This window comes from Haliotis rubra, unplaced genomic scaffold, assembly GCF_003918875.1.
Source record: "Haliotis rubra isolate DU_JTF1 unplaced genomic scaffold, ASM391887v1 Scf129, whole genome shotgun sequence".
In the NCBI taxonomy this organism is placed as follows: Eukaryota; Metazoa; Mollusca; class Gastropoda; order Lepetellida; family Haliotidae; genus Haliotis; species Haliotis rubra.
Window position 1 is genome coordinate 1 of NW_025765214.1, and position 25,548 is coordinate 25,548.

The following is a 25,548-nucleotide window of genomic DNA, read 5'->3' on the forward strand; positions in this document are numbered from 1 at the left end:
TCAGACACACTGGGGTCCCCGTAGACAGACCAAGAAGTGGACGTCCACGCATCACAACGCCAGCTGAAGATAGGTACACCCGCCATTGAGGAAGGAGGGTAACGTTTCTTTTGGCGTTTAGTGTATTTGCTGCGGTTAACCTTCCATGTTGATAACGCTTGTTCCAGATAGATACTGTTATCAGTGATCCGGATACACTACAATGGTACGCTGGTTTACTTTACAAGTTACATAAACTGGGCATCCAGGGAAACAACTGGAAACTACTTCACAACAGTTATACAAAATAGCTATTCTTATGATAATCCTTACGGGTATCTTGTTAAGCAAGGTGTTGGTCAAGGCAGAGTTATGTCGACCTGCTTCTTCTTAGTGTTTATCAATGATTTGATTTCTTTTGTGAGACAGGCTAGTAATGGCCTAAGTGTGTATGGTCTGAGTGTTCCGACTATATTGCTTGCTGACGACACAGCACGTGTCAGTACTTCACCAAAAGGACTTCAAATGGCTCTCGATTCTCCAGGCATATAACAATAACTAACACTCCTGCAGAAAGTACAGTCATCATTTTAATAAAACTAAGCGTAAAGTTAAAACCGTAAACTACACTCTTGGTAATGAAACACATTGCATCAGCTGATTCCACTACTTATGGCGGTATACTTTTCACCTCTGATTTAACATGTAAATTAAAAAATTGAAAAGTGTTGTCAGAACGCAAAACAGAGTGTTAAATCAGGTAAATGTTTGGGACTAAATAACACTGATCTATATCCAGGTGCCAGTGTTAAAATATGGCAAAAATTATTCTGAAAGCCAGAACTATAGTTTGACATTAAAGGGCAGGAACTTTGTTTGCTTGAAAACACACAGCGGTACTTTGCCCACACTGTGCATGGACTAGATAAGAGCTCTCCATCTGAATCCACTATTGTAAACTTAGGATTGTGGACCATGATTGATTACACTGATAAGCGTAAACTCCAGTTCTTTGTCCCGTTATGCAGCACTGGCTGTGACAATCTCATAAAACATATTCTGTGCTTCCATGGCTAAAATCCACTATTTGTGGAGATCTTCAGTCTGTCTTGTGCAAATACAATCTTAGAAACTACTCATGTACAAATTTATACAGTGGTTCATTTTCCCAAAACACCAGTGGAGACGAATTGAAAACAAACAAGTACATGAATATGAAGAACGAATGTGTCGTAACACAACATCAGATAATGCAGGACTGTTTCGTTACATGCCTGTTCACACATCACTGACATATCACATACTTTTAAACTTAGTATTTTTATATCCTGAACACAGAGCAACCTTGCTTGATCTGCTTGATGTTGAAACTACCGTAAATTTTGAAATGTTTGAAGACGCCGAAATGCTGTCAACACTCTAAGGTGCAGATACACAGTTCACACGATCCCTAGACCGGGACACATATCCTGTAATTATATACTTTGCAACATATGTCTATAATTTAAAACCTATCTCGAGTTTGTATTCTACTGCCGACACTGTACAGTAGACGCCATCACGATGTGAAGTTTTGATTATATTTCTGCATATATCAAATATGACATTGTCCTGTATGTAAATACTATCATGCATTATGTTTGATTGAATTCATGCATCCATAATTTTTGTATTGATTTCAGAAGAAAATAAAGAATATCTCTCTCTTGTGCAAACGTTTTCATGACATGCACGTGAACTGAAAGGTGTTCTTATGTTGTCGGAACTCAATTGAACGGGTTTTAGCATACGTGTAGTTGGCATGGTGGAAGTTAGAACAAGACAGGGCATTGTGACCCCAGCCGTCACAATCAGTAATTAGCAGATTACAATGACAAACGATAACGTTGACAACAGATCTGATCGACTAAGGGCGACAACTAGACCGTTGCATCAGAATGGCTCTGTTTCGAAATCGTGATCAAAGCGACTGTCACCGTCCCATAAAACCATGTGTTAAAGTACTGTCGGAAATAAAAGAAAAAGGTTATTCCACATTTATATCTACAATTTAGGTAGTTTAAAATATGTGAAAGTGTGAAATATCTGTTGAACCTGTTCGGCCTAACTACAGTCGCAGTGGGAGGGAGATGGGAACGTAACAGAAGGATTTTACTGAGGAGAGATTAGTGCAGAAATGAGCAATGCGACTTATTCAAAACAGACCATGGCTTTATGCAAAGTAGTGTGCAATGATATTGTATTACAAAGGACACTTTTTAAATGATCATTTTGAAATTAGACTTAGCTTCGTTATAAACGATAGCAGACGTAAAAAATAATAACTTTAATACTGAAACTATTAAGGATGTAGCTACCATGGCGTCTCACTATCACTGTGAAAAGAAACAGGTAGGAGGGGTCGTCTCAAAAGCAAAACCAGGACGGGTGTCGCAGACGGTGGTTGGGGGAACTGAGATATTAGCTAAGATAAGATAATCAATAGAGACATATTCAATACACATGAAACAACATAAAATATCTTTGAAATGACCCCCTGTGCCTGTGGGCAGCACATGCATTTCATGCCATGTGAGTCGACGGTCCGTCGTCATACCTGCCTGAGCGACCTAATTGCCATCTATAGTCTGATCTATTGTTTTCAGTTTTGCCCGATTTTACGAGTAAACATGCTTTTCTTGATATCCTATTATGCATCCCCCTGAACGCCCAGTTAGGCCGATGTGGGTTATTTCGACATATGCTATTTGCAATTGTGTAAATTTTAGTGATACGGAGTAACAGCCTAAAAACAGTTTTTTTCTATTTCCGACAGTACTTTAGCTATTCCTTTTCGATTTGAATTGGCATTCACTATTTTGTTTCATTCCGTGAAAAGTCACACGCTTCATGTTGGCATCGTTTGGAATAAAGAGCAGTTTAGTTTTAGTTATTAAGCAGTAATAAAGGCCTCCGGCCCAAAGTACATGTGTTGATATGTCATGAAACATAAAACACCACCATTTACAGATTGATTATATACACATATACACAAATATGTCTACATTCATTCAACAACCTCGATAAATATCAGTATGAATCCATTCCTCATGACCAATCTTACACGCATATACGCACACACGGCATCCAGTGCCTTTCAGTACCCAACATTTGACACAATATTGTACGTGCGCTTCATAGAATTAGTTCTCTCCCTTGTTAAGCATCATTTAAAGAACAAATAAACTTTGTTTTTTGGTACCCTTTTAACTATTACATATGAAAGATTTGTGGTTAGTCTTATGCGGAACACCAATTTATTCTTTAAAAACTTGTGGTTAAGTAATACCGAGCAATTAAAAGTTGCCCAAAAGTCGCCTGCTTCACTCTCGCCCGTCAACGAAACCACGGACAGGTTACGTAACTCTGTATTAGGTATGTATCTTCTTAGATAAGATAATTTCAACGCCTCTATGAAAGCTTTTATATTTTCTCAGGTTCCCATTTGTTTTTGCACTTTAAGAATAAATGTGTTGTATACTGTATCAAAAGCGTTTTCGAAGCACATAAGCATTAGCGTCCTTTGTTGATTTCTTCGCTTAGTTTCGTATACAATATGGCATAGGAGCCTAATGCCATCCCTTACCCATATCCAATTATTCTATTAGAAATCCATCTATTCCTGGACTGTTACTATTTTTCATGCATTTAATGGCTTTAGATGCCTCGTTCTTTTGTACTGAGCTCTCAATTTCTGTAAATATATAGGTGTCATTTTGGTTAACAATAAATCTAAAATCAAAATACACAAATGTCACACAGACCATATGGTGATTTGATTATAGTAGATGCAACAATTGAAGGAATAAGAAATACATTAACAAATATTTATGGGCCTTTCACTGTCAATCCCATTTGTTTTAGTAATCTAGTTAAGAATATTCAATGAATCAATATACATTTGTGGCGACAGGAATCTAGTCATCTATCCTTCAGTAGGCTTAGCGTAACATTAACACTTCTTTTGCCAGAAATAAGGTTTTGGAATGCATGAAAGATTTTGACTCAGCTGACTTTTGGAGAGAAAATACTAAAGATCAAAGTAAAGAAAAACCAGGTAGAACGTTTTGAAACTGAAATCACAGAATTAGAAAATATCGCGTGAGAAGAGTTTCAAACTCTTAATCACTGAACACTTACTAAACTAACCATATAGAGTGTGAGTGAAGTTTTATGCCGCTTTTATCAATATTTACAGCGGCGATATTATCCCGGTGGGGAAGACCAGAAATGGGCTTCATACATACATGAATGCATCATTACATTGAAGGGAATCGAAGCCGGATGTTCGGCGTGACGAGCCAACACTTTGACCTCAAGGCTACCCCATCACCCCTTAACCATATATAAAAATAGAAGAAGTTCGAGAAGGATATAAACTTGTACAAACTAGAAATGGAATTAAATGGTATCGAGAAGAAGAAAAACCAAAATATCTGTGCCATTTGGAATATGGGAACTACACCAATAGGTTGATAATAAAATAATTGACTCTCCAAACATGGATATAATTGATCGGAAAATGATTATTGAGGAACAAAAGATGTTTTGTGAACAACTATATACTAAACAAGAACAAGGCTCTCAGAGAGGCGCCAACGATGGATCAGTGTCATTGGATCTCATGAGAAACTGTGTGCATGTGTCTCGTAAGACATTGTGTTCATGAGTCTCGTAAGTGAGTGTGTTCTTGTGAGACTGTGTGTTACTGTTTATCTTTAGACATTGTGATTGTTGAACGTGATACTTTGTGTTCTCGTGAGACTGTGTGTTGTTGTGTATCCTTAGACATTGTGTTTGTAAACATGATACTATGTGTTCTTGTGAGGTGGTCTATTATTGTGTATCCTTTGAGATTGTGTTTATTGAACGTGATACTTTGTCTTCTCGTGGACTATGTGTTGTTGTGTATCCTTAAACATTGTGTTCGTCAAATGTGATGCGTTGTGTTCTCGTGAGGCGGTTGAGTACGACAATGTACTACTTGCCTCAAGTAGAAAGTGTCAGTTTAATGACATCAAACAGTTGTCACATCATTAACAGATGACCAGAGGATACCATGCCAGTGTCATTTCTTAGTATGTGACGAATGCAGACGTGAAAAATCCGATAATTCCATCAGCGAAAGTAAAGGTGTAACACCATAGCATACAACAGGAAACACTTTGAATGCAAATATTTATTCTTGGACTGGGAAGGAATTTGTTACATGCTACTTGTTACCTTATCTGTAACATATACTGAACAAAAGACACCACACATTCCACATAATGGAAGTGTTCGTTTACAAGCAAACATAATAGACATATTTTTCACTACTAAATATTCAAATAGTTTGTCTTCTATCATTTGTTCAGTACAGTTTACAAGTAACATTGATCTTACATAAAACGTTTGGTACTATAAATAGTCAATACATTGTCTAGATCATTTTTCTGTAAGGGGTTCAATGGGTGTTGGAAGGCTGTGGTCTTAGAGACGGATGGCGTTGTACCTTCTCAAGGGACGTCTCTGAGAGGCGTTTGGCAAGGTCTGCAAAAGATGAAAGTATTGAAAAGATGCATGTTAGATGTTTCATTGTACTTGAACTATTTTTGAGTGACTTGATTTGTATAGATTTGTATTACATCATCTACTTTAGGACTTCTTTATTCATTCTTCATTTTCTCACACGATGAACAATCATATAGCTTATAAACAAAATGACTAAACACACGTGCTAATTGAAAATACAATTAAAGATATTAAAAAAGAGACGCAAAGTGCAGGGTGCATCATAAACATATTGTGCTACTTACTTTCATTTCACGATTGATCCTCGTTGTAGCATTGGGTGTCTGCCACAATGATGTTGGGATGTACTGAAAATAGGGAAAGAATCTTGTGTTATAACACAATGGACGGGTTCAAGAATGAGTGAAACGTTCATGCCAAAGTTATATGCCCGGGTACTATATACACCAAACATTTGGTAATACCCTTCACCGTTGAATATAATTGTAGAAAAAACCCACCGGTGTACATATAGGCTAGGTAACGTACTCTCTGTAAATGTGGCTCTATGTATAACATGGTATGTTGGATGTGGCGCTATATACAACATAATATGTCAGAGGAGTATGCATTATACAACATGATAGATCAGATGTGATGCAATATACAATGAGATAGAAGGGATGTGATGCAATATACAGCATGATATGTCAGATGTGGTGCTTTAAACAATATGACATGTCGTATGTGATGCTATATACAGCGTGGCATGTCGGATATGACGCTATATGTAGCGCTATGTACAACATATGTCGGATATGACTCCATATACAATACGATATGTCTGATATGGCGCTATATACAACATTGTATGCTTGGTACTGCGCTATATACAGCATGATATGTCGGAGGTGCCGCAATATACAATACGATATGATGGATGTGACGCAATATACAGCAGGAAACATCAGATGTGGCCCTATATTCAATATGATATGTCGGATATGGTGCTATATACAACATAATAGGTCGTATGATATGCTGTATACATTACGACATTTCGGATATGACACTATATACAACTTATGTTGGATGTTGCGCAATATACAGCGTATGTTGGATGGTACCCCATATACAATATGCTATGTCTGATATGACGCTATATACATCACTCTATGCTGCATGTTGCGCTATGTAAAACATGATATGTTGGATGTGGCATTGCATGCAACACCCTATACAGGCTGATATTTCACTGGTCTAACTATGTTACATCCTGGTATGTTGGATATCTGATTATGTTTCATGTATTTGTATATGTCATTATGTAAGGACCGTTTATGATGGAAGACTTGGGTTTCATGAAAAATAAAATAAATTAAAACAATTAAAAACCAAAAAAACCCCAAAACAAACTTACTCTCTGGTACGTTGCCTTGTCTGGAATGTATGTGTTGATTGCAGTCTTTGCCCTTTGAACATACGTCTGAATTTCTGGAAGTGTGTCCAGAGATTGAAGTGGAATAGGCAGGTATAAGTCTATCTGGATCTCTCCATGTTCAGGATCCCAAACTGTGACCTTGGACTTTTCCAGAAAGACCAATTGTTCCCTGTATTTCTGAACCTCCTCCTCAATCATCTCCTTGATGATCTCATAGATGCTCTGCAGGTGCTGCTTGAGGTTCTCCTCTACTTGCCAGTAGTTGTATGCCCACACACCCTGTAAACCAGTGATAGTTCATTGAAGCTGTTGCATTCACAAATTGTGTTGGCAGACTGATAAATTGAAAAGATAGATTGCCTTGCACTACATAAAAAACAATCTTGGACATAACATTTGGACTGACCTCTTGGTAAGCACCGTTTGTGAGGGAAAGCAGATGTTGGAGGTCGTCCCTCTTCATGATGTCTCCTAGGCGGGAGGTCATCATCTTCTGTGTGTGCTCTACAATTGCGCTGTACTTGCTGGGGATGTTAAGGTCCTGTACTTTGTTGGTAATGGCGTTGAGGTATTGCTGGTAGGTGTCAGCAAGCTGAAGCCTGACAGTCGCCAATCGAGGATGGTTCTTCAGCTCTGTGAAAGATGCAGTATAAGGTAAAAATTAAATTGTCATGATGGTGGTGATTTGTACATTGATTTCGGAAGCAAAAATCAAACATTCACAATAAGTTGAAATAAATTACCTGTAATCGAATTCTGCAGGTTGTTGTAATGATGATGATAAGTGTTCCTCATACTCTGCAGCTGTTCATCCAGTCCTGAGATCATCACCACGGTCATTCCAACAAGCTCATCCACACCACGCTACATTGAGAAATGAAATATTTTAAACATAACATATCAACGCCAAAGTAATCAGTCTCGATGATCTGTCAAAACAGATCTCTTTATGTAAAAAGGAAAATAGTCACGATACCCATTTGAATGGATCCCTGAAAATAAGGGATCACACCAGGAGTTCATGAAAAATGTAAGTTTGTAAGAGACACAAACCTTAAAGTTGGCGAGGGTTTCAGCAACAATGGCCTGATATTTTTGTCCGATGGGGAAGTTTGTCATCTCCTGCATGTATTCAGCCAGTTTCTGATTTGTGGAAGCAAACACTTCCTTTGTCGAAGTCACAAGGTCCTTGTATGCTTCGCTGAAGCAAAGAAATTTGCTCATGGTTATCAAAGTGTGCAATGTCTTTTTCGCGTTGTTAGCTTTAGACAATGCTATATTCCAAATATGACCCTAAATTGATCCCACTATAGATATAAATGAAACCGCTGGTCGACTTACAATGTCTGACTGAAGTAATCTCCCATTGCTGCTATGTAGAAGTCATTACGGTTGTACATGCGCTTGATATCCCTCCTGATAGAGTCCAACTGTCTCTCTATGGAAGCCATCTCTGATTCCAACATGGTTAGGTAAGGAGACAGTTCCTTTTTGGCGACTTGTGCAATCCGGTGGTACTTGCCGGACAATTCCTGTCCCACAGACTCGTATACAGAGTGGAAAGAGGCCTTGGTATCTTGCCCATATGTCTCCACTGTCTTGGTCAAGTATCCCTTTAAAACACAAGAGTACTCATTTACAAAATGGTATATTAAATGTGGAAAGTTTTCTTGTGACGAGTTTTGATTTTCAAACATTTCAATTTGTACACTAATTACATATGTTCTTCAGCATTTAATACCTGAACATCAGCGATCATCTGTGGCCTCCAGGATATCCTGGTATGGAGAAGACGGGATGTGTTGAGTCTGAGAGCAAGCAGACTGTCAGAAAGTCGACGAGAATTGTCCTGATGATAAACCTCAGCCTGCATGGCGCTTGAATTGACGTATCTGGCATTCATGTTCAGTGTCTTTCCAGGGTTGTCTGAAGTAGAATATGTTTCTGTTACAGTGCTATTTTGGCCTTTAAATTTGATGAAATGTTCATCATATATAAATAGATTTGAAAGGAAGGAGGATATTGCAGATCCTACCTAGGTCATAGTTAGTTTGGAAATCCACCATTCTCCTTTCGGTGTCAACAGTAAGGTGTGCTTGGACAATCTTGTCTCCATACATGTTCCTGATCTTCAGCTTGAAAGGAGTTTCCTCCATCTCACCAGAGAGGTCCATGTTCTTGATTGGGGTCTCCATCTATAAAAGTGGGAATTATATTACTTGCTATCAAATACTTGATAACATCTTTGTCATGAATTTGTAATTATTACTTCATCTTTAGATTTGATTATGAGATAAATGTTAATACTAATGACGTATATATTGAGACATCATATCTATCATGTGATCCTAATGGCTAATGATTTTAAGCTTTGAGGATACTCTGAACAGTAAGGCTTCTCACCTGCAGCTGTATCTGCTTTCTCAGTTTGTTGATCTCGCCTCTGAGAGCAAAGTTCTGTCTTTCCCTTCTGGCTGTTAGGTAGGTGATTCCAGTTCCAGCAGATACTTTCTCGCTGGAGCTGCCGATGTGGGATGTAAGTTTGACGTCCACATCTGTATATGGGTGGCTTACGCCAACCACAAGACTGTAGTTGGTGTTACCCCATCCATAGGAAATATCATCCAGTCGAGATGTAAGTGTCAGGGTCTTTCGGGAGTCACTGGAGTAGGACAGTTGTGTTTTTCCATTGAAGACTGTCCTGCCATCATTCAGCAGCATTTCTGTGTCGATCTGGATGTTCTGAAGATCATTGACAACCGTTATGTTTTTGTTCTAATTGTGTGTACAGAGCATTAAAGGGTATTATTCATCATGACATTTTGTTGAGTTTAGTGAGTGAGTTTAGTTTTACGCCGCGACATTTTGTCTTGGTAATGAGCTCAAAACATCATGTTTGCATAAACTTTACAGTAAATATTGTGTTGAGTTCCTACCTTTCCAATAGAAGGAAGTCTGAGAGAGAGATCAGCCTGCTTATTCTTGTCACCAGGTGTGAAGACAGCTTTCATGCCAATCTTCTTTGTGTCATCTCGGTCTGCATCCCAGGAGAAGGCTCCATCCAGAGTTTTGCTTGCACCTGTCTGACTGTAAGACCCATCCATTTGGAGACTTCTCAGTGGGGATCCCACTTTGAAGGTGCCATCATACATCTTGCTGTTACGGCGGCTACGGTCCTTAACATCCACATCATAGAAAAGTTTGTGTCCTGCATCTTCATTCCAGATGAATTCTCCACGACTCTTTGTTTGGAGCTGTGAACTGAGGACATTTCCGATGATACCAACAGTGCGGGTGGGATGAATAAACTTGAGTGTCAGGTCTTTGTTCAGCAGGGACTGTCTGCTCCTGTCTGTCAGTGTGGTCTGGATTCGGATGTTGCTCTCGGGTTCATCTCTGTCCCAGTTGACAAACATCTCTCCATCAATGTTCTCATCAGCCATTTCCCCTGAAAGAGTCAGCTGCATTGGCCTTGGTTTCCTCATTGTGAATGTTCCCTGCTCCCTTGAACCTCGGGAGATCTCCATGTCCATATCCAGAATATTGTCACCATTGTAATCAGCTTCCAGCTTCTCTGTATATTTATCCGATCCTTGATGATGTTCAAACCTTAGAGCAGTCAATTTGGCAGCTTCAAATGGTGTAACCAGGGTCAGATCTGTTGTCAGTTCTTTCTCACTGTACAGATCAAGGAATTGGTAGGATCCATCAAAAGCTATTCTGTCTGTGGGACTCCATGTAGCCTCAATGTGAGATTGGTATTTCTGGTTTCTGTTGGTGTTGTGTAAAGCCAACTTGATGTTATCAGAAAGAGATATTAAACCTTCCATTTCTGAGAGGGATGTGTAACCGAAAGACGCTTCACCTGTGTGAGTACCGGTCATTGGAGTTTGTATTGTCCCTGTGGACCTGAACTTCCGTAGTTCACCAGCATGTGTCAAAGAGATTTCAGCAGAATCAAAGTTTTCAAATGGTGTTGAGATACGTGCAACTGCCGTGTAGGGCGTGGTAGACATGTCAGCAGTTGATTCAAGACCAAAGTGATTGCCATTTCCAGCATTCAGTTTGCTCTCTAGATTGTATCTGTCAGTTCCATGCTCAAATGATGTGGATGCAGAGAGAACCTCATATTGTCTGAAAGGTGTAGTCAGTTTGACTTCCACGTCATACTTTGGCGAAATTGTAGCATGGAGTTCTCCTGTAACTTTCTGTCCTTGTGCATACTGTACAGCAGCATTACAGTTGATTCCATTAGTTGTTGCAGCATGATCAATCTCAGCTTTTGTGAACTCGTAGCCTTGGAAAGGTGTAGTAATTTCTAAGCTACTTTCTAGACGATCAAGGTCATGACTGAAATGGTTGATTTTTGCAGTGATCTTTCTCCTATCCATGAACTGGACCATACTTTGAGAAGTAAAACGAGTCCATGTACCAGAATGGTCAAAAGAGAAGCCAAGGTTTCTGTATGGTCTGAATGGTGTTGCGATTTTGACCTGACCATGGATGTCGTCCAGTGCTCTGAACTCGGCTTTCACACTTGCTTTCCTCTGGTTGTAATCACCATTGATACTCATTTTCATATTCTTAAGTTCTCCTTCTTTGTGGAATTTGATATTTCCTGTCTGTCCAAGTCCCGCCAGATTGAAGTTAAATCCTGAGCTGATATCAATATCCCCATTTCTAAGCCGGAAGGATGAGTCTGAGGAGATGGAACCACCAGTGCCCATGCTGGCTGAAATCTGATTTTTGAAGTTGGTTGGTCTCCCACTGAAATCTACACGTGCAACAATATCTTCTGTGTATGGATTTCTGATGGATAAGTCAGTCAAGAGTCGCCTTGAACTGAAGACATTGTTTAGAGATGCTTCTAATGTTTCCTGTCTGATTCCAATGGATCCTTTAGCTTTGAGATTATTGATATCCCCTTCCTTACTGTAAGATACCCTCATGCTCTCCAATCCTTCAATGTTGCTGACTACATTCAGGTTACCGCTCATAGAACTACCAGTTTGGCAGTCCAAATCTGCAGTGAGTGTCTTCCCAATAGCTTGCAGTTCCAGGTGACTCCTGCAGTTGCCAATAGGCCCATCGTGGGTGAAGATGATTCTGCTGGTTTCGAAGCTTCTGAAAGGAGTTCTCAGTGTAGCACTAATGTCTATTGTTGGTGACATCATGCCATTTACAGTCATCAGTACTTGTTGACGCTGACCATAGTTGACATCCATGGTGGAGCTAAGACGGCCATTCTTCAGTGAATGTTTGTACTCTGCAGATTGACTTTCATATCCTTGGAAAGGTGTTTTGAGTTCTGCGCTAGCTTGAATATGTGTCAGTCCAGATTTTAAGAAGACGACTTTGCCTTCAACAACTTTTCCATCCATGTAGCGAAGATTTCCTTCAGTATTAAATCGTGATAACGATCCTGAGTGCTCAATGAAGCCTCCCACATTTCTGAAGTTCTGGAAAGGACTCCTGATCGTCACAGATGCCATGATTCTGTTCTTCAAACTTGCACTGAGATCTACTTCAAGTGTAGAATCTTTAATGTTAAGAAGTGCTGTAGATTTCAGATCAGTGAGATCCCCTTCCACTCCAATGGAACCTTTCATACTTTCATAACCAGGAATGTTTGTTGTGATAACGAGATCACCTTTTGTTGATCCTATGTTTGCAAAGTTGGTCTGTGCAGTTAGTCTGGTCTTGGCAAACTCAAGTTCTGCATTGTTTTTCATATTTCTGAGAGGGCCAGTGGAAGTGAAGATTGCTCTACTAAGTTCGAAGTCCCTGAAGGGAGTTTTGATCACAGCATTTACATTGATATCTCTGGCTGTATCTGCGGAGATGTCTGATGTAATCCTCTGTCCGTTGCCATAGGTGACTGCTGAGTTGGATTTAAAGTAATTGCTCCTGGAATCATGTCCATATTCGACGGTCATCATTTCATAGGAAGTGAAGGGTGTCTTCAGCTCGGCACTTGTTTTTATCTGCCTGTATCCATTATTGAAGAACTTAATTTTACCCTCAATTGTTTTGCCATCCATGTAACGGAGCATTCCTTCGCTATTAAAATCATTCCAGTTGCCTGTGTGTTCAATGACAATGGCTGTGTCTCTAAAGTCACTGAAGGGGGTTCTAAGAGAAAGGCTTCCTCTGATGTCTTGTGCAATTCTACCTGTGACATCGGCTTGAATGGTGGAATCCTTCAGGGAGGCTGAAGCAGTACCTCTAAAGTTCTCGCTGCTTCCCTCCTTGTTGAGAGATGCCTTGACCACTTCCATACCCTCGATGTTAGTGATGATGGCGAGACTGGCTCTGGTGGACGTTCCGTGTTCAAATGATGAATCTGCAGTGACTGTATTGCCCAGGATTTCCATTTCCGCATGACTTGTGCAGCTGACAATAGGCCCAGAATGAGTAAACATAAGTTTATTGTTTTGGAATCTGTCGTAGGGTGTTTGAACAGTTAGATCAAAGCTGATCTTAGGTGATGTTTGGATATTAAGATCAGATGTAATTCGTTGTCCACGTCCATAGAGAACGAGAGCATTTGATGTCATTTGAGAATCATCCATTGAATGGCGGTATTTGAGAAGGGAAGATTCATATCCCAGGAAGGGAGTCTTGATTTCTGCTTTGGTATCAATATGAGCCAGGCCAGATTGCCAGAAAGTCAGGGTGCCCTCCAGAGACTTGCCATCCATGTACCTGATAGTGCCTTGACTTGTAAACCTCTGCACGTTTCCAGAATGTTGAAGAGAGAGTCCAATATCTTTGTAGTCTTCAAATGGTGTCTGCATGGTGAGAGATCCTTCATATTTGCCATCAGTCTTAAGTATAAAGGACACATCAACTTGTTCACTGTCCAGAATTCCAGTTGCTTTGGCGTTCATGTCACTAATGTAGCCTTCTTTGTGAAGCTTGAGTCCAATGTTTCTGCTCCTCCAATCTCTTGTGAAGGCAAAGTTGGTAGATACATCTATCAATGGATACCTGAAAGTGAATGCTGATTCTGAGTTGAAGGATTGTCGTGATCCAACAGCTCCAGATACCTTAGTTGAGAAGCTTCTTAGTTGGCCATCATGATCTATGCCAAATTTGATGTTCTCCGAAAAGGGGGGATTTGACAAGAAGTGTTGTGTCCAGGCGTCCATTAGAAAATCTGTTCTGGCCAGAGATGTCAATTGTTTGATCTCTTCCATAGGTGATGATGATACCGCCTCGTATGTTATTCCAAAGGCCACGTTTGTTAAGTGAAACTTTAGTTTCTTCCATGCCATTAAATGGTGTCTTGAGTGTGAATGTCCCAGTTGATCTAAAGCCATGACGGAAATCAAGGTCGACTTCTCCAGTTTTCCTTGTCATTTGAATTTCTCCGTGACTCTTGAAATCATCCCAAGTGCCCTCATGTCTGACAGATAGCTTGTTGATTTCATAACCATGGAAAGGTGTGGTGATGACCAGACTGCCATCATATCCCTTTGCCCAGTTCAGTTTCAGATCGCCAGCCAAGTTGCTGTCAGACGCAAACGTAACATCAGCATGTGTTTGTAGAGAGCGTCTTCTGAGAGCATGTTTTAGGGATGCACTCATGTGTTCCATGTTTTCAAATGGAGTCTTGATGGTGACGTCCATGATAATGGGGGTTCCAAATGCATAGACAGCATCAAGGCTAACAGTTTTCCTTGGATAGTATTCTGTTTCAATGTGTGAGCGTCTCCCCTTGCCTGTAAGTTCACTGCTGGCAAACACCTGCACGTACTGATAGTCAGGGAATGGAGTATCTATCCTCATCTTTCCATTCATGTCGTCGAGGTTCCAGTTCAAGATCCCAGCAAAGTTTCCCAAAACAGGAGTGATAGCAAAGTTAGCTTTGCTCATGAAGTTTCTCCTGCCACCATCGTATGAAAGTGCTGCCTCAAAAGATTTGTAGTCATCAAAAGGCGTCTTCAGTGTTGCCCGATAATTGTTCAGGGTGTCAGGAGTAATGTGTGCTTCAAATTCAAAGGCCTTTCTGATGTCATAGCTGAAACTTCCTCTTGATATCAAATCAGATCCTTCCCTCTTATGAGATGCCTTCAAGACAATGTCTCTGAAGTTTTCAAAAGGACTTGTCATCCGTAGACTTGTTTCAATATTCTCTTTAGATGGAGCAGCAAAGGAACCATCAAGCGACATTTTGTTATATGGAGACCATTCTAATTCAGCATGTCCTGAAAGTGGATAAGTAAGATAGCGAGCACTTATCTTCCCTTTGAGGTCGGTCACAGGTGATGCCAGTGTAAAGTCCGACTCTGTTTGCCCATCAGATCTAATGTAGTTGATTCCTGCTGACCCAATAATATCCTCTCCTTGCTTGATGTTAGACGAGTGGCGGATAAAACCTCTTCCGTGTTCATGGTCAAGGTTGATGTCAAGACTGCGGATTGGTTTCCATGGAGTTTCAATGGTTACTCCTCCCAAGGCCTTTGTTCTGGTGGTTGAAGCATGGTTTCCAAATATGTTGACAAAGATGCGTCGGCCCCTGCCCCATTCGGTTGTCATTGTACTTTTCACGTCATTGTGAGTATTCCTGTGTTGCCAGTTGTTGGTGAACCGGTAGCTTGGAGAAGAGAGTGTGAGCTTACCGGTGTTTTGGAACTGCCATCCAGATCTTGCATGGTCCATATCCAAATCATAGGTGTATTGATCGCCATTGACATCCAGAGCAATGTCAGTCACAAACTTTCTGAAATCATCATTGTGAGAAAGACGTAGATTAACAGCTCGCATTCCCTTGAAGTTGGACTTGAAATTCACGGTACCCTCAATGTCCCTTTTCTGGTCAGTGCATCGGTTCTCCCCAGTCAAAATGAGCTTGGCATTCTTTCCCTCTAAGCTTCCCTTAATGATGGTGTTAAGAGAAGTTGTCATTCTGTGATCTATTTCGGTGCTGAACCTTCTGTATCCTTTGAAAGGGGATGTTCCTGTGATAGTCAGGTCAAGGTTTCTTACAGAGAAGGGTTTCTTCATGCTGACAGCAGAAGAGATCTGATTTTTCTTTCCACCCCAGGAGAGTTGCATTGAAGAGCCATATTTCTTGTCATTGTTGTCACTACTGGCCTGGGCCATTAGATCTTCATATCCTTCAAACGGGGTCTTCACTCTCACAGAACCATCAAGTGACTGACCATTTCGTGTTTGGACCTTTTTGAAGGATGTGTCTACTTTGATCTTCTTGTCAGTGTCCCAAGAGACATCAGCACGTGTAGTATACTGTTGGCCACTAGCATGTTTGATATTGAACTCCACATCTCTGGTTGGGTATTTCATTGCAACAGTGGAAGCAAAGTTGCCAGATGACTTGAGGTTGAGTTTTCCTGTGAGGAGGAATCTCCTGGAAATGTCCTTGTCAGCATCCCACTTAGCATCAGCAGAGCCCTCGTATGTGACACCTCGCCTTCCACCCTCGACCTGGAGAATGACATGTCTTGTGGGGTATGTAATGTCCATGCTCCACTTGGCACTTGGAGTCTTGGAGTATTTATAGCCTGTGTTGATTCCATAAACCTCACCAGCATAATCGGCCTGTGCAGAAAGCTTGAGGTCCTTGTTGTTCAGGTTAGTGGAGGCAGTCAGTTGGATTGGCTGGATGTAATGTAGCTTGATGTCAGATTTCACCTGGTGGGCTGCATCTCTCTGTCTTTTGTAGGTTGTTACCATAGTAGATTTTTCTTTGTCCATGAAGAAGGTCATGGAGTGTGTGTAGTCTTTCTTGGACTGGATTAGATCAGTCTTCAGATGGAGTTCTTTGCCTGGATAAGAAAGCCTTGCTTCACCCAAAAGATTCAGTGTCTTCTTTCCACTATTTCTCAGATTGAGAGCAGCATCAATTGTTTTTCCTTTGCCATAGCCAAATGTCATGGTGGAATTCAGATTGCGACTGTCTTGGATATGCTTTCCTTTCAGGCTCAGTTTCACATCCTGAAACAATAATGAATGCAACCATGAAGTAAACCTGAAGAAATTGTTATGTAGGTGATGAATATGTATGGTTTATAACAATGATACAATGTACCATTATTTGTTAAGTGTAGTTGATTCTTAGTTATGTGTGCGACCTTATAGCTATGTTAGGTACGATCAAATGGCTCACCAGTGGTCCCACAGTAGTTTTCATTGTGTAGTCAACTTTGGCTTTGGACCCAACGTCATGGTTAACAAGAGCATAGCCTGTGATCTGGCGGGAGGAATCTTTGGATTTAGGTCCATATCGGAATGTTGCACCAGCTTCTGTGTGTTTGTTGTTGTGAGAGAAGTCAAGATCCGTGAAGAAATTGACCTCAGGGAATCTCTTGTCTTCGAAGTTTCTGTAAAAAACATTATCCTGTGTACACACATGACACCTGATTTTACAAAGTAGCATTTACTATTACTAGGGTTGTGATACCGGTTCGGTGAATAAGAATTTGATGTATGAATGTTTACTTACGTGTTCAGCTGGTAGTTCCAGAGGGACTTGGTGCTACGATCAGTGTATTTAGAGCTGAATGTGATCTTGTCCTTTTTGATACTTCGGATCTTAGGCAGATTGTAGTCGAGAGTTAAAAAGGTGCTGACTGTGCTCGTCTTGGTCTGTACGTTGCCACTAAGCTTGGTGACCAGGAAACGGGAAGAAAGTGTTACACTTCCGCTGTACTTGTTCTTAGAACCACCTGTCTTCTTGATGTCACCTGATTTGGACATACATGGCCGTTGAATACATTCATAAGTGATATGATGTTTTTTTGAAACAACATTTGGTACTGTGTTCAATATGTTGTTATTTGAAATATAATAATTTGCAACAACAAACTGACAAGTCATTGAAACTTAAGGTTACCTGGTGAAGAGTGAATTTCTTATATAAACGTGTTGTGATTGTAAATTGTTTGCATTCCTAGCCATTCCTAACTTAAGTTTCCGTAATACTTACATTTCAGAGTGATTGGTTTGTCCAAGACCTTGTGTACATCCAGAGAGACACCACCCTTGAGTGATTTGCCCTCTTTATAGTCTCCTGATCCAGAGAGAGAGACGAGTTGAAGTTTGGGGGTCTTGACTGTTAATGTTGGGATGACTTTGATGATGGACTTCTTCCTGCCACTGTTCTGGTACACCAAACCAGCCTCGAGAAAGTAGTCCTGCTTTGGAGCAAGGCTGAAGGTACCCATCACACTCTTCTCAATTTTCGAGTTCAGTAAGGCAGCTGCAAGAGTAAAGTTAGGTCTAAGAAACATGAAACATGGTCTTTAGTTGTGGTACTTTGTATAGATTAAGGCCATGGTTCTTGTGGAAAGTTGTCTGCTTTGAAAATTGTACTTACATCTAAAGCTGATTGCATGTGGTGTTACTCCATTGAGGGTTAATTCAGCACTTGCTCTCTTAAGTGCTTCAGCCTCTACTGTTCCACTGAGTAGGATAACTTTGGCTCCTGGGCGTCTGATCTCCAGGCGGGGCATGTAGGTCACAAATGTCCTTACTTTCTTGATACCAACTTCGCTGATGATGCCATATTCTCTCGATTCATCGACAATCAGATTGCCCTTCATGCCGATATTCTTACTTTCATATGCCATCGATCCTGTAAAGTGACATGAATAGTTTTACTTTCAATCTTAGTATGTTATGACAAGATTTTATGTTTCTTCAAACTACTGCAGCAACAAACAACAACACAGAGAGATAAACCCATCCAAGTAACACACCTTTGAATGCTGCCTTCTTCCATGGGGACGCCAGGTTGATTTCAAGGTCTTTGGTTTTCCTATTTAGAAGAAAGTCGAAAGCCAAAGATCGATCAGTTCTGGATCCAGGTGTGTTCAGAGCTATCTGAGCAACAGTGGAATACTGATTCTGAAAAAGAAAAAGAAACAATTATAAAATACTATCTCAGTGAATTCAATAGTTTCTAAAAATGTACATCATAACTACAAACTCAGAAACGACCCGAAACGTGGAAGCATGTGAGTGTTTTGAAAGGCTAACTGTATGAATCTACATACTGACCGTTGATTGTTTAGCCATGAGTTTGTAGCCAGTGTGTGTGTCCCTCTTGTAAAGAACAAGGCTTTGAGAGAAGGGCCCTGTGAAGGGGAAGTATGGAGCAGCATCTACCATGGAAGCATTAGACCACTGGAATTCATTACAGAGCTCAAGGCCAGTGATTGTGGCAAGTCTGGCCCCTGTGCACAGTTCCAGTCTCTTTCGATTGTCTGTGACCAAGTCTTGTTTCTTCTCCTGATCACCATGAATGCTGAAGAACTCTGTGCTGTAACATATGAAAGATAATGTTAATCTTTATTAATATCATTGTTTGATTAATTGCATATGTGTTGTGAATGGAGAAGCATGTACTGTCAACAACACCACACTTTGTATTATGTATATATGTATTTGTATTAAGGGACTGAAAGTTAAAAATGCTTACTTGACATCAAGGATTTCCATTTTCTGTTGTGGAAAGTCAATGTCTGCACTAAGAATCTTTCCCCGGCTGAGTTCTACACGCCCTTTCAATGCAGTGCTGGAATGCCAGGTATTGACAACTCGAAGGCCGGTTTTGGTGACAAAGGCATCCATGCTCATTGTTCCAACAATCTTGATAGCTCCACTGAAAAAGGTCATAGGTCCGGATTCAAGCAAATTGATAATATCAAGTACATATGCATTGAATGTGTGACGACATTGGTCTTTTTCCTCAAAAAGAATTGAGTACTGAAAATTTACCTTGGCTTGATGTGTCCATCAATGAGGAGACTGCTTGGTGAAGTTGTCATTTTACGGAGGTCCACTTGACCAGAGGCCTGGAGGTCGATGGTGGCTGTTCCGTTTACAGTGAGATTGAGGGGGGAGACCGGAGCTGGTAGGGATAATCATGCTACTGTCCAGGATCATCATACTCTGAGTGAAGGAGTAATCTTGCTTCTTGGACATCTTGATAAGGAAGTCCAGAAAGTTGAAGTTCTTGATGGATGCCAATGGATCTACGCCTTTGAAATGGTCATAGTACATTTCATTGCCAAAGATCCTCATGTATAAGTCTCCTCTTAGGTGATCAAGGTTGACAGTACTCTGAAACAAGCAGCAAATTGAGGTTTGAAACACATGCATACATGTAGACATATAGGTTCTTTACACAAAGGTGTGTATATGTGTGCGCCCTTAGCGAAACAAATGATTGATTGAAATGTAAAAGTACCTTTGGTTTCTTGGCTGCCTTTCCTCCAAAGTAGCTGTAAGGGCCAAGGTAGTTCTCAATGAGATACTCCACTCCTTCCATGCGTCCACCAAGCTCCAAAAGATTGAGAGAGTTCCCAAAGAGATCCACTGTCATGTTGAGCATAGCAGAACGAGGAAAGAAGGATTTATCTGAAAAGATGATATTACTCTCGAGCATGGCGCCAGTGTTGAATTTCTCCAGGAATAGAGAACCTTCATAGTTGCGTGAATACTTGAGTGTTGAGAGGTCGAAATTCCTTCCAAGGGTTTTGTCCTCGAGGATTCGTCTGATGGTCTGCTTCTGTGGACTAGATGTTTCCATCAGGTTGGTTAGATGAGACCAGACAAAGGATCCAACTTGATTAACTTTCTCCGACTCGAGAGACGCTTGGATTCTGCTGAAGACATCTTCAGATGGACACTGCATTACAGCCAAGTAGGCTGCAATTCTCAGCTCCGCATCCTCATCGGAATCTTGGTAGATGGTCATAACGTTGCTTCTCTGAAATGAAACACATGTTCAGACATTACAATTGTATAGGATATCATATGACATTTAAATGTAAAAAAAAATACGAATCATTGAGTTTTGAAAATATATCTATAACTCACATCGGCAGTACAGGGCAGCCTTCTGTAGGCCTGGATGGCAGCTACTCGGACCTCCGTGGGGTTGGATTGTTTGTTGAAGCAGCTGCTAATTGTAGTGGTCAATCTGTCCAGATGGCCTGCATTTCCGAGAGCACGAAGGGCCACAAGACTCGTCTCCAGATTAGAATCTCTGATGTAGCAGCCATAACCAATGGTCTTCTCCATGGTAGAGATGATATTTGTGATCGTGGATTCCACAGAACAGTCTTCGTGATGGTTGCAATAGTTATTGACCATAGTGGAGATTGGAAGCATGGCAGCCTTGCTGTACTGAGGGGTGTCAAGAAGTGCCTACAAATATATACATTCAGAGTTTTTATATAGTTCATCATGAGATGGTTATTTTCACTGTTTTGATTGAGGGTGAACACAATCATTGTACTTTTTTGTGATGTTTGTGATGAGCTCACCTTTACTTCCTGCAACATCTCCATGGTGGGGTAGTGGATGAGAGACAGGGATGTGATCCACATGGTTGCCTGTGCTCCAGTGACCTCTCTTTTCAGCAGAATGTCTTTCAAGAACGTGACAGATGCACTTGTGCTGGCCATCGGGATAGTGTCCAGGAAGAACTTCCTAGAATGAAACAAGATTTGAAGGTTAGTCAAAGTTAGATAAACAGATGTTTATGAATGATTGTTGTTGATAAGATTTTTATCCAAGAAATATATGTGTACCTGATAATAGAATATGGGTTATGATAGTGATATACAAATTGTTTATACTAACTTGACCCTCTCTATGTTGTCAGTGCAGATAGCTCCAGATTTAACTTGCTCGTAGACCCTTCTAATGTCATCAACATTGAGGTTTTTGATGACGTAGACAAGCTCCGAAAACAAGCGTGGTGTGTCCGGGCGGATATCCTCTCGTGTATTCTGACAGATCTCTCGCAGTTTACTCTCAGCGTCTCTCATTGGTTGGTCTTTGTTTCCTGGGCCATAGGCATGTTCAAACACAAGTCCTGCCCGATTCCGAATATAATCTGAAGCACGTAAATCAGATAGAAACACAATTAGGAACGTTTATTTAAGATGATGATGATGCTAATGATGAGTGTTATAGTCAATTAATCCCGTGCCTTTTGTTTGTGACACTTTCAAAACTAACTCTGTGAGATCTTTCTACTGCTCACCTTGTCTTGTGGTAACACCAGATCTCTGAGTCTTGTAGTTGAGTCTCTGAAGGACTTTGGTGGTGGCACCGCTGGTGGCCCTAGAAAAGGGCCTGAATGTGTGGGTCTCCCGGATGAGCGCACTCTTGAGGAGTCCATTCTTGTCCAGTTCCTGTTCACACTCGTGTGTACTCTTCATGAGGGGCAGCGACTGGATCTCTGAAGGAACCCTGTACTGCATGCCATGGACTGAGCTGTGGTAGCCATTACGATCAGTGCAGCCAAGGAGATCCTTGCTCTTCTTAATAGTTGTAGAGTACCAGCCACGTGATGTCACCGTGTAGTCGGTGTTGCACTCCCCTGTGACGTCATTCTGGAGAGATATGAGATCAACGTTATGCATGAATGGAACACAAATATCCATCTTGATGTCTTCAAACGGGTGAAATACTTAAAACTGAGCTATGCAGATGTATTGAAATACATGTATCGTATACAAAGATACATCTTGAAGTTTTGCAAAAGGAGAAATACCTATTTCCTAGTTTTACCTCTTTTACTCTCTGATTCTTTTCCAGGTTATCCATACTGTTCTGGACAGCAGTGAGAAGTCCTCTTTTGATGTTGAGAGCCCATGTTGTTTCACCCTCAGTAGGACACAGTTCTTCCACTATGCCGTCTTGGAAGGAAAAGCGGAGGGGCGATCGTTCTAGGTTCCTTCTGAACTCCCCTGACTCATCAGCGTACTTCATTGGTGTAGAGGTTGAAGGATCAGACTGGTATACCTTCACGTCGCGCAGCTGAAACAGATTGTTTGTGAAATGTCACAACAGTAAAACGTTTCGCTTTCAGGTTGACAGGTCCCTCATCTTGGACATTGCCCTAATAAATGTGTGTAGGGTTACCTACCCTAAGAGCCATGTCGCACTTAGACAGGACCTCAATATCAGCTGTTGCCCGAATACCAAGAGTCGCTTGATCACTGGATGCTCCTTCCATGGATGTATGGGTCTGAACATTGTACTCGAATTCATAGGTAGTTCCGGGGACGTAGTTGAATTTGTTCGTGTCTGATACAAACAATGTAGAAAATTGATTTCATGAAGAAAATGAAAATTTTATCTACATACATGTATCAATGGTAAGTATGTTTTTGCCACATTCTACCATAGAGATTTGAATTAAGACAACATGAACAGCCACTACAATCCGAGTCCTTTACTCACCTCGGCATCGTCTGGCGCAGGATGTTGTCTCGTCGCGTGACTGGTAGGTGATTGGCCCTGGAAGAAAGATGTCATATTTAGTCATCACTATATGGAGAAGTGATTCGTGTTGAGAATTGGTTATTTGAAACTATTTAAAACTTGGTTGGTTGGATATCATATAAAGTCAACACCTTTAAAAACCGTTCTTTTGAGTTTCATTTTTAGTGACCTTGGATATAGTAATATAATAAATGGATAATATCATAAATGAAAAGCTAGCCTATAATCGAATATAAAGCGTAATAGATTTCATCGTTTAGGCCTTATGCTAATGCCTATGCCAATCGACAAATATCTGATCAGGAAAGCGATATTACGTAACTGTTAAAAAAAAGATAAGCTTGTAAAATAATCCGTTAAGCTTTGCATGACCATCATGTGTGTTACAGACGACTTTGTCGGAGGGCATTGTTTTGAAAATTATCAGGCAGCTTCAATTATCTTACAGTCTTGCCATATATGTGTACAGCTCATGTTCAAACATCGGAAACACCTTTCCTGAACATCTGTAAAATCGGCCTTTATTTTATTTACACCTGTGTATTTAACCTGGGTTACCGTTATTTCAAATTAATACCAGCAGAGTTACACATCTAAGGTACTTGTCAGCTCAGTGCTTCTGTTAAGCAGATTGTATGGCCCCAAAGGGACCCCAATCCTACCTCGTTCAAACAAATTAACATATGAAAATACCTTACAGTGTATGTATCTCTTGCGGGCACTGTACCAGTTTAGTTGTACAATAAGAATGTAATGACTTACCTGCCAGAGCACTTGCTAGCAGAGCTAACAGCGTAAAGGCTGTTGTTGAATACATTGTGTTGGGTTCTTGGGGGAGACCCTTCCCGCAGTCGTGTTGCTATATGGTGGCTGCTTGCTTGACACCGTGAAGTGTAATGGAACGTGTGTCACAGCGTTCGTCGTGGTTTCTGAAGCCAATGCTCTCTGCTGGGTATTATATACAGGTATCAGAAGTGGGTTGGTCAAAGGTGAAATCTATTACAGGCGTTGATGAGATGGACTTTCATCCATACTGAACCTGACAGATTGCCGATACGGCAACCCATGTTCTGTACATCGCATATACTGCTAATTATAATACAGGTTTGGGGCAGGTAATCACGAAAACATGGCCCTGATTTCAATTAGCATTTAATACGAAGCTCAAGTGGTTGGGACTTTGGAGCGTGTTATCACTGTAGATTGCACCAGAAGCTGAAGTATGTTATCATGGTATATTGAATTTGAATCCTACATAGTGCGAAGTCAATCAGTTCAAGAGCCATGAAGCACTGATACAAGAGCAAAGAGCAGTACGTGTTTGTGAACATTTGAGAACTGGTCTACATGCCCTGATTCATGTAATAATTTATATAAGAATATGACTATTTTACATTATTTTGGTTTGCTTAAAACTTTTACTGTCTATAACGATGATGATAATGATGATGATCAAGAAAAATGATTGTTAGAAACTTTTTTGAATAGGTCCATATATACAATTAAAAAGTAGGGGATATTGGATTTACAAGATTGGTAAAATGCAAATGATGAAGCCAAGGGGGAAACAGATGATGAAGAGAAATTAAAGGAAAATGTGACAGTTTATTCCATTCCTTTGGAAATGTTTCATCTGTATGGCTATATATTACTTTTTTCTCATATGCATTGGCATTGGCTAGTGGTGTGCTCGAAAAATGGAATATTCCCTACACACATCTCAATATCTCAAACACACAAAATGTTTCTTGCATATTTTGTTTCCTGAAGTTTGTGGTGTATTTATTTCAGATTTCGCGTTTTTGGGGGGTACCAAGATAACAAGTGAAATAAAATGGGGATCGTCAGGATGGAACATAGCAAAACCAATTTGCTTGAGGTTGATAATATGTAGAAAAATATAAGATAAAAACATTTAATATGTTATGACATTATGATATTTAATGAAGTTAATTAAACCTCAAGTTCAATATTATTTAACTTTTCTTAGAATATTTTTGTTATCATCCATTAAAACCATTATCCCTTAAGTCTTAGTTTGGTTATTGCTCATTAGAATCATTCTCTTAATTTCTAAGTGTTTGGGCTGGTCCATTGTATGAAATAGGTAACAGGCAGGAGACTAGCAGTGCATTGGACCATGAACTTTGTTGTTATAAGCTGTAGGGGTTATGGGCTGTAGGGGTTTTGGGAGGTTTTGCCAACCTGTGACGTATCCAAGCCAACAAATTGACATTGTTTCTGAGTATTGTAATGAAATCATATATATCACTGAATTGTCTATCACTTTTCACACAGATGTGAAATTGACAAGATTCAGGAAAACA

The 25,548-nt window shown here is 40.4% G+C and overlaps 3 protein-coding genes across 3 annotated transcripts; all 3 read right to left on the reverse strand.

Moving 5' to 3' along the window:
- Nucleotides 1-5,182: 5,182 nt before the first annotated feature.
- Nucleotides 5,183-13,947, reverse strand: LOC124266907. Its single transcript, XM_046701747.1, has 11 exons — nt 9,889-13,947; nt 9,356-9,694; nt 8,988-9,147; nt 8,694-8,878; nt 8,294-8,565; nt 8,006-8,153; nt 7,696-7,816; nt 7,359-7,585; nt 6,932-7,231; nt 5,817-5,879; nt 5,183-5,550 (listed from the first exon to the last, which is right to left on the reverse strand). The coding sequence occupies exons 1-11, from the start codon at nt 13,840-13,842 to the stop codon at nt 5,491-5,493; spliced, it is 5,829 nt and encodes a 1,942-aa protein (XP_046557703.1). The 5' UTR covers nt 13,843-13,947; the 3' UTR covers nt 5,183-5,490.
- Nucleotides 13,948-13,975: 28 nt separating this feature from the next.
- On the reverse strand, nt 13,976-19,813 carry LOC124266908. The gene is made up of 9 exons (XM_046701748.1): nt 19,697-19,813; nt 19,398-19,580; nt 18,977-19,238; nt 18,676-18,823; nt 18,294-18,551; nt 17,904-18,176; nt 17,421-17,661; nt 17,085-17,298; nt 13,976-16,912 (listed from the first exon to the last, which is right to left on the reverse strand). The coding sequence occupies exons 1-9, from the start codon at nt 19,744-19,746 to the stop codon at nt 14,030-14,032; spliced, it is 4,512 nt and encodes a 1,503-aa protein (XP_046557704.1). The 5' UTR covers nt 19,747-19,813; the 3' UTR covers nt 13,976-14,029.
- A 3-nt stretch (nt 19,814-19,816) lies between these two features.
- LOC124266942 (apolipophorins-like) lies at nt 19,817-24,161 on the reverse strand (the record flags this gene model as incomplete). Its single annotated transcript, XM_046701799.1, has 10 exons — nt 23,984-24,161; nt 23,180-23,236; nt 22,863-23,023; nt 22,505-22,753; nt 21,975-22,326; nt 21,569-21,824; nt 21,250-21,415; nt 20,801-21,130; nt 20,169-20,690; nt 19,817-20,041 (listed from the first exon to the last, which is right to left on the reverse strand). Coding segments are annotated over exons 1-10 (2,373 nt in total), but the record flags the coding sequence as incomplete, so codon positions are not given.
- Between the last annotated feature and the right edge of the window lie 1,387 nt (nt 24,162-25,548).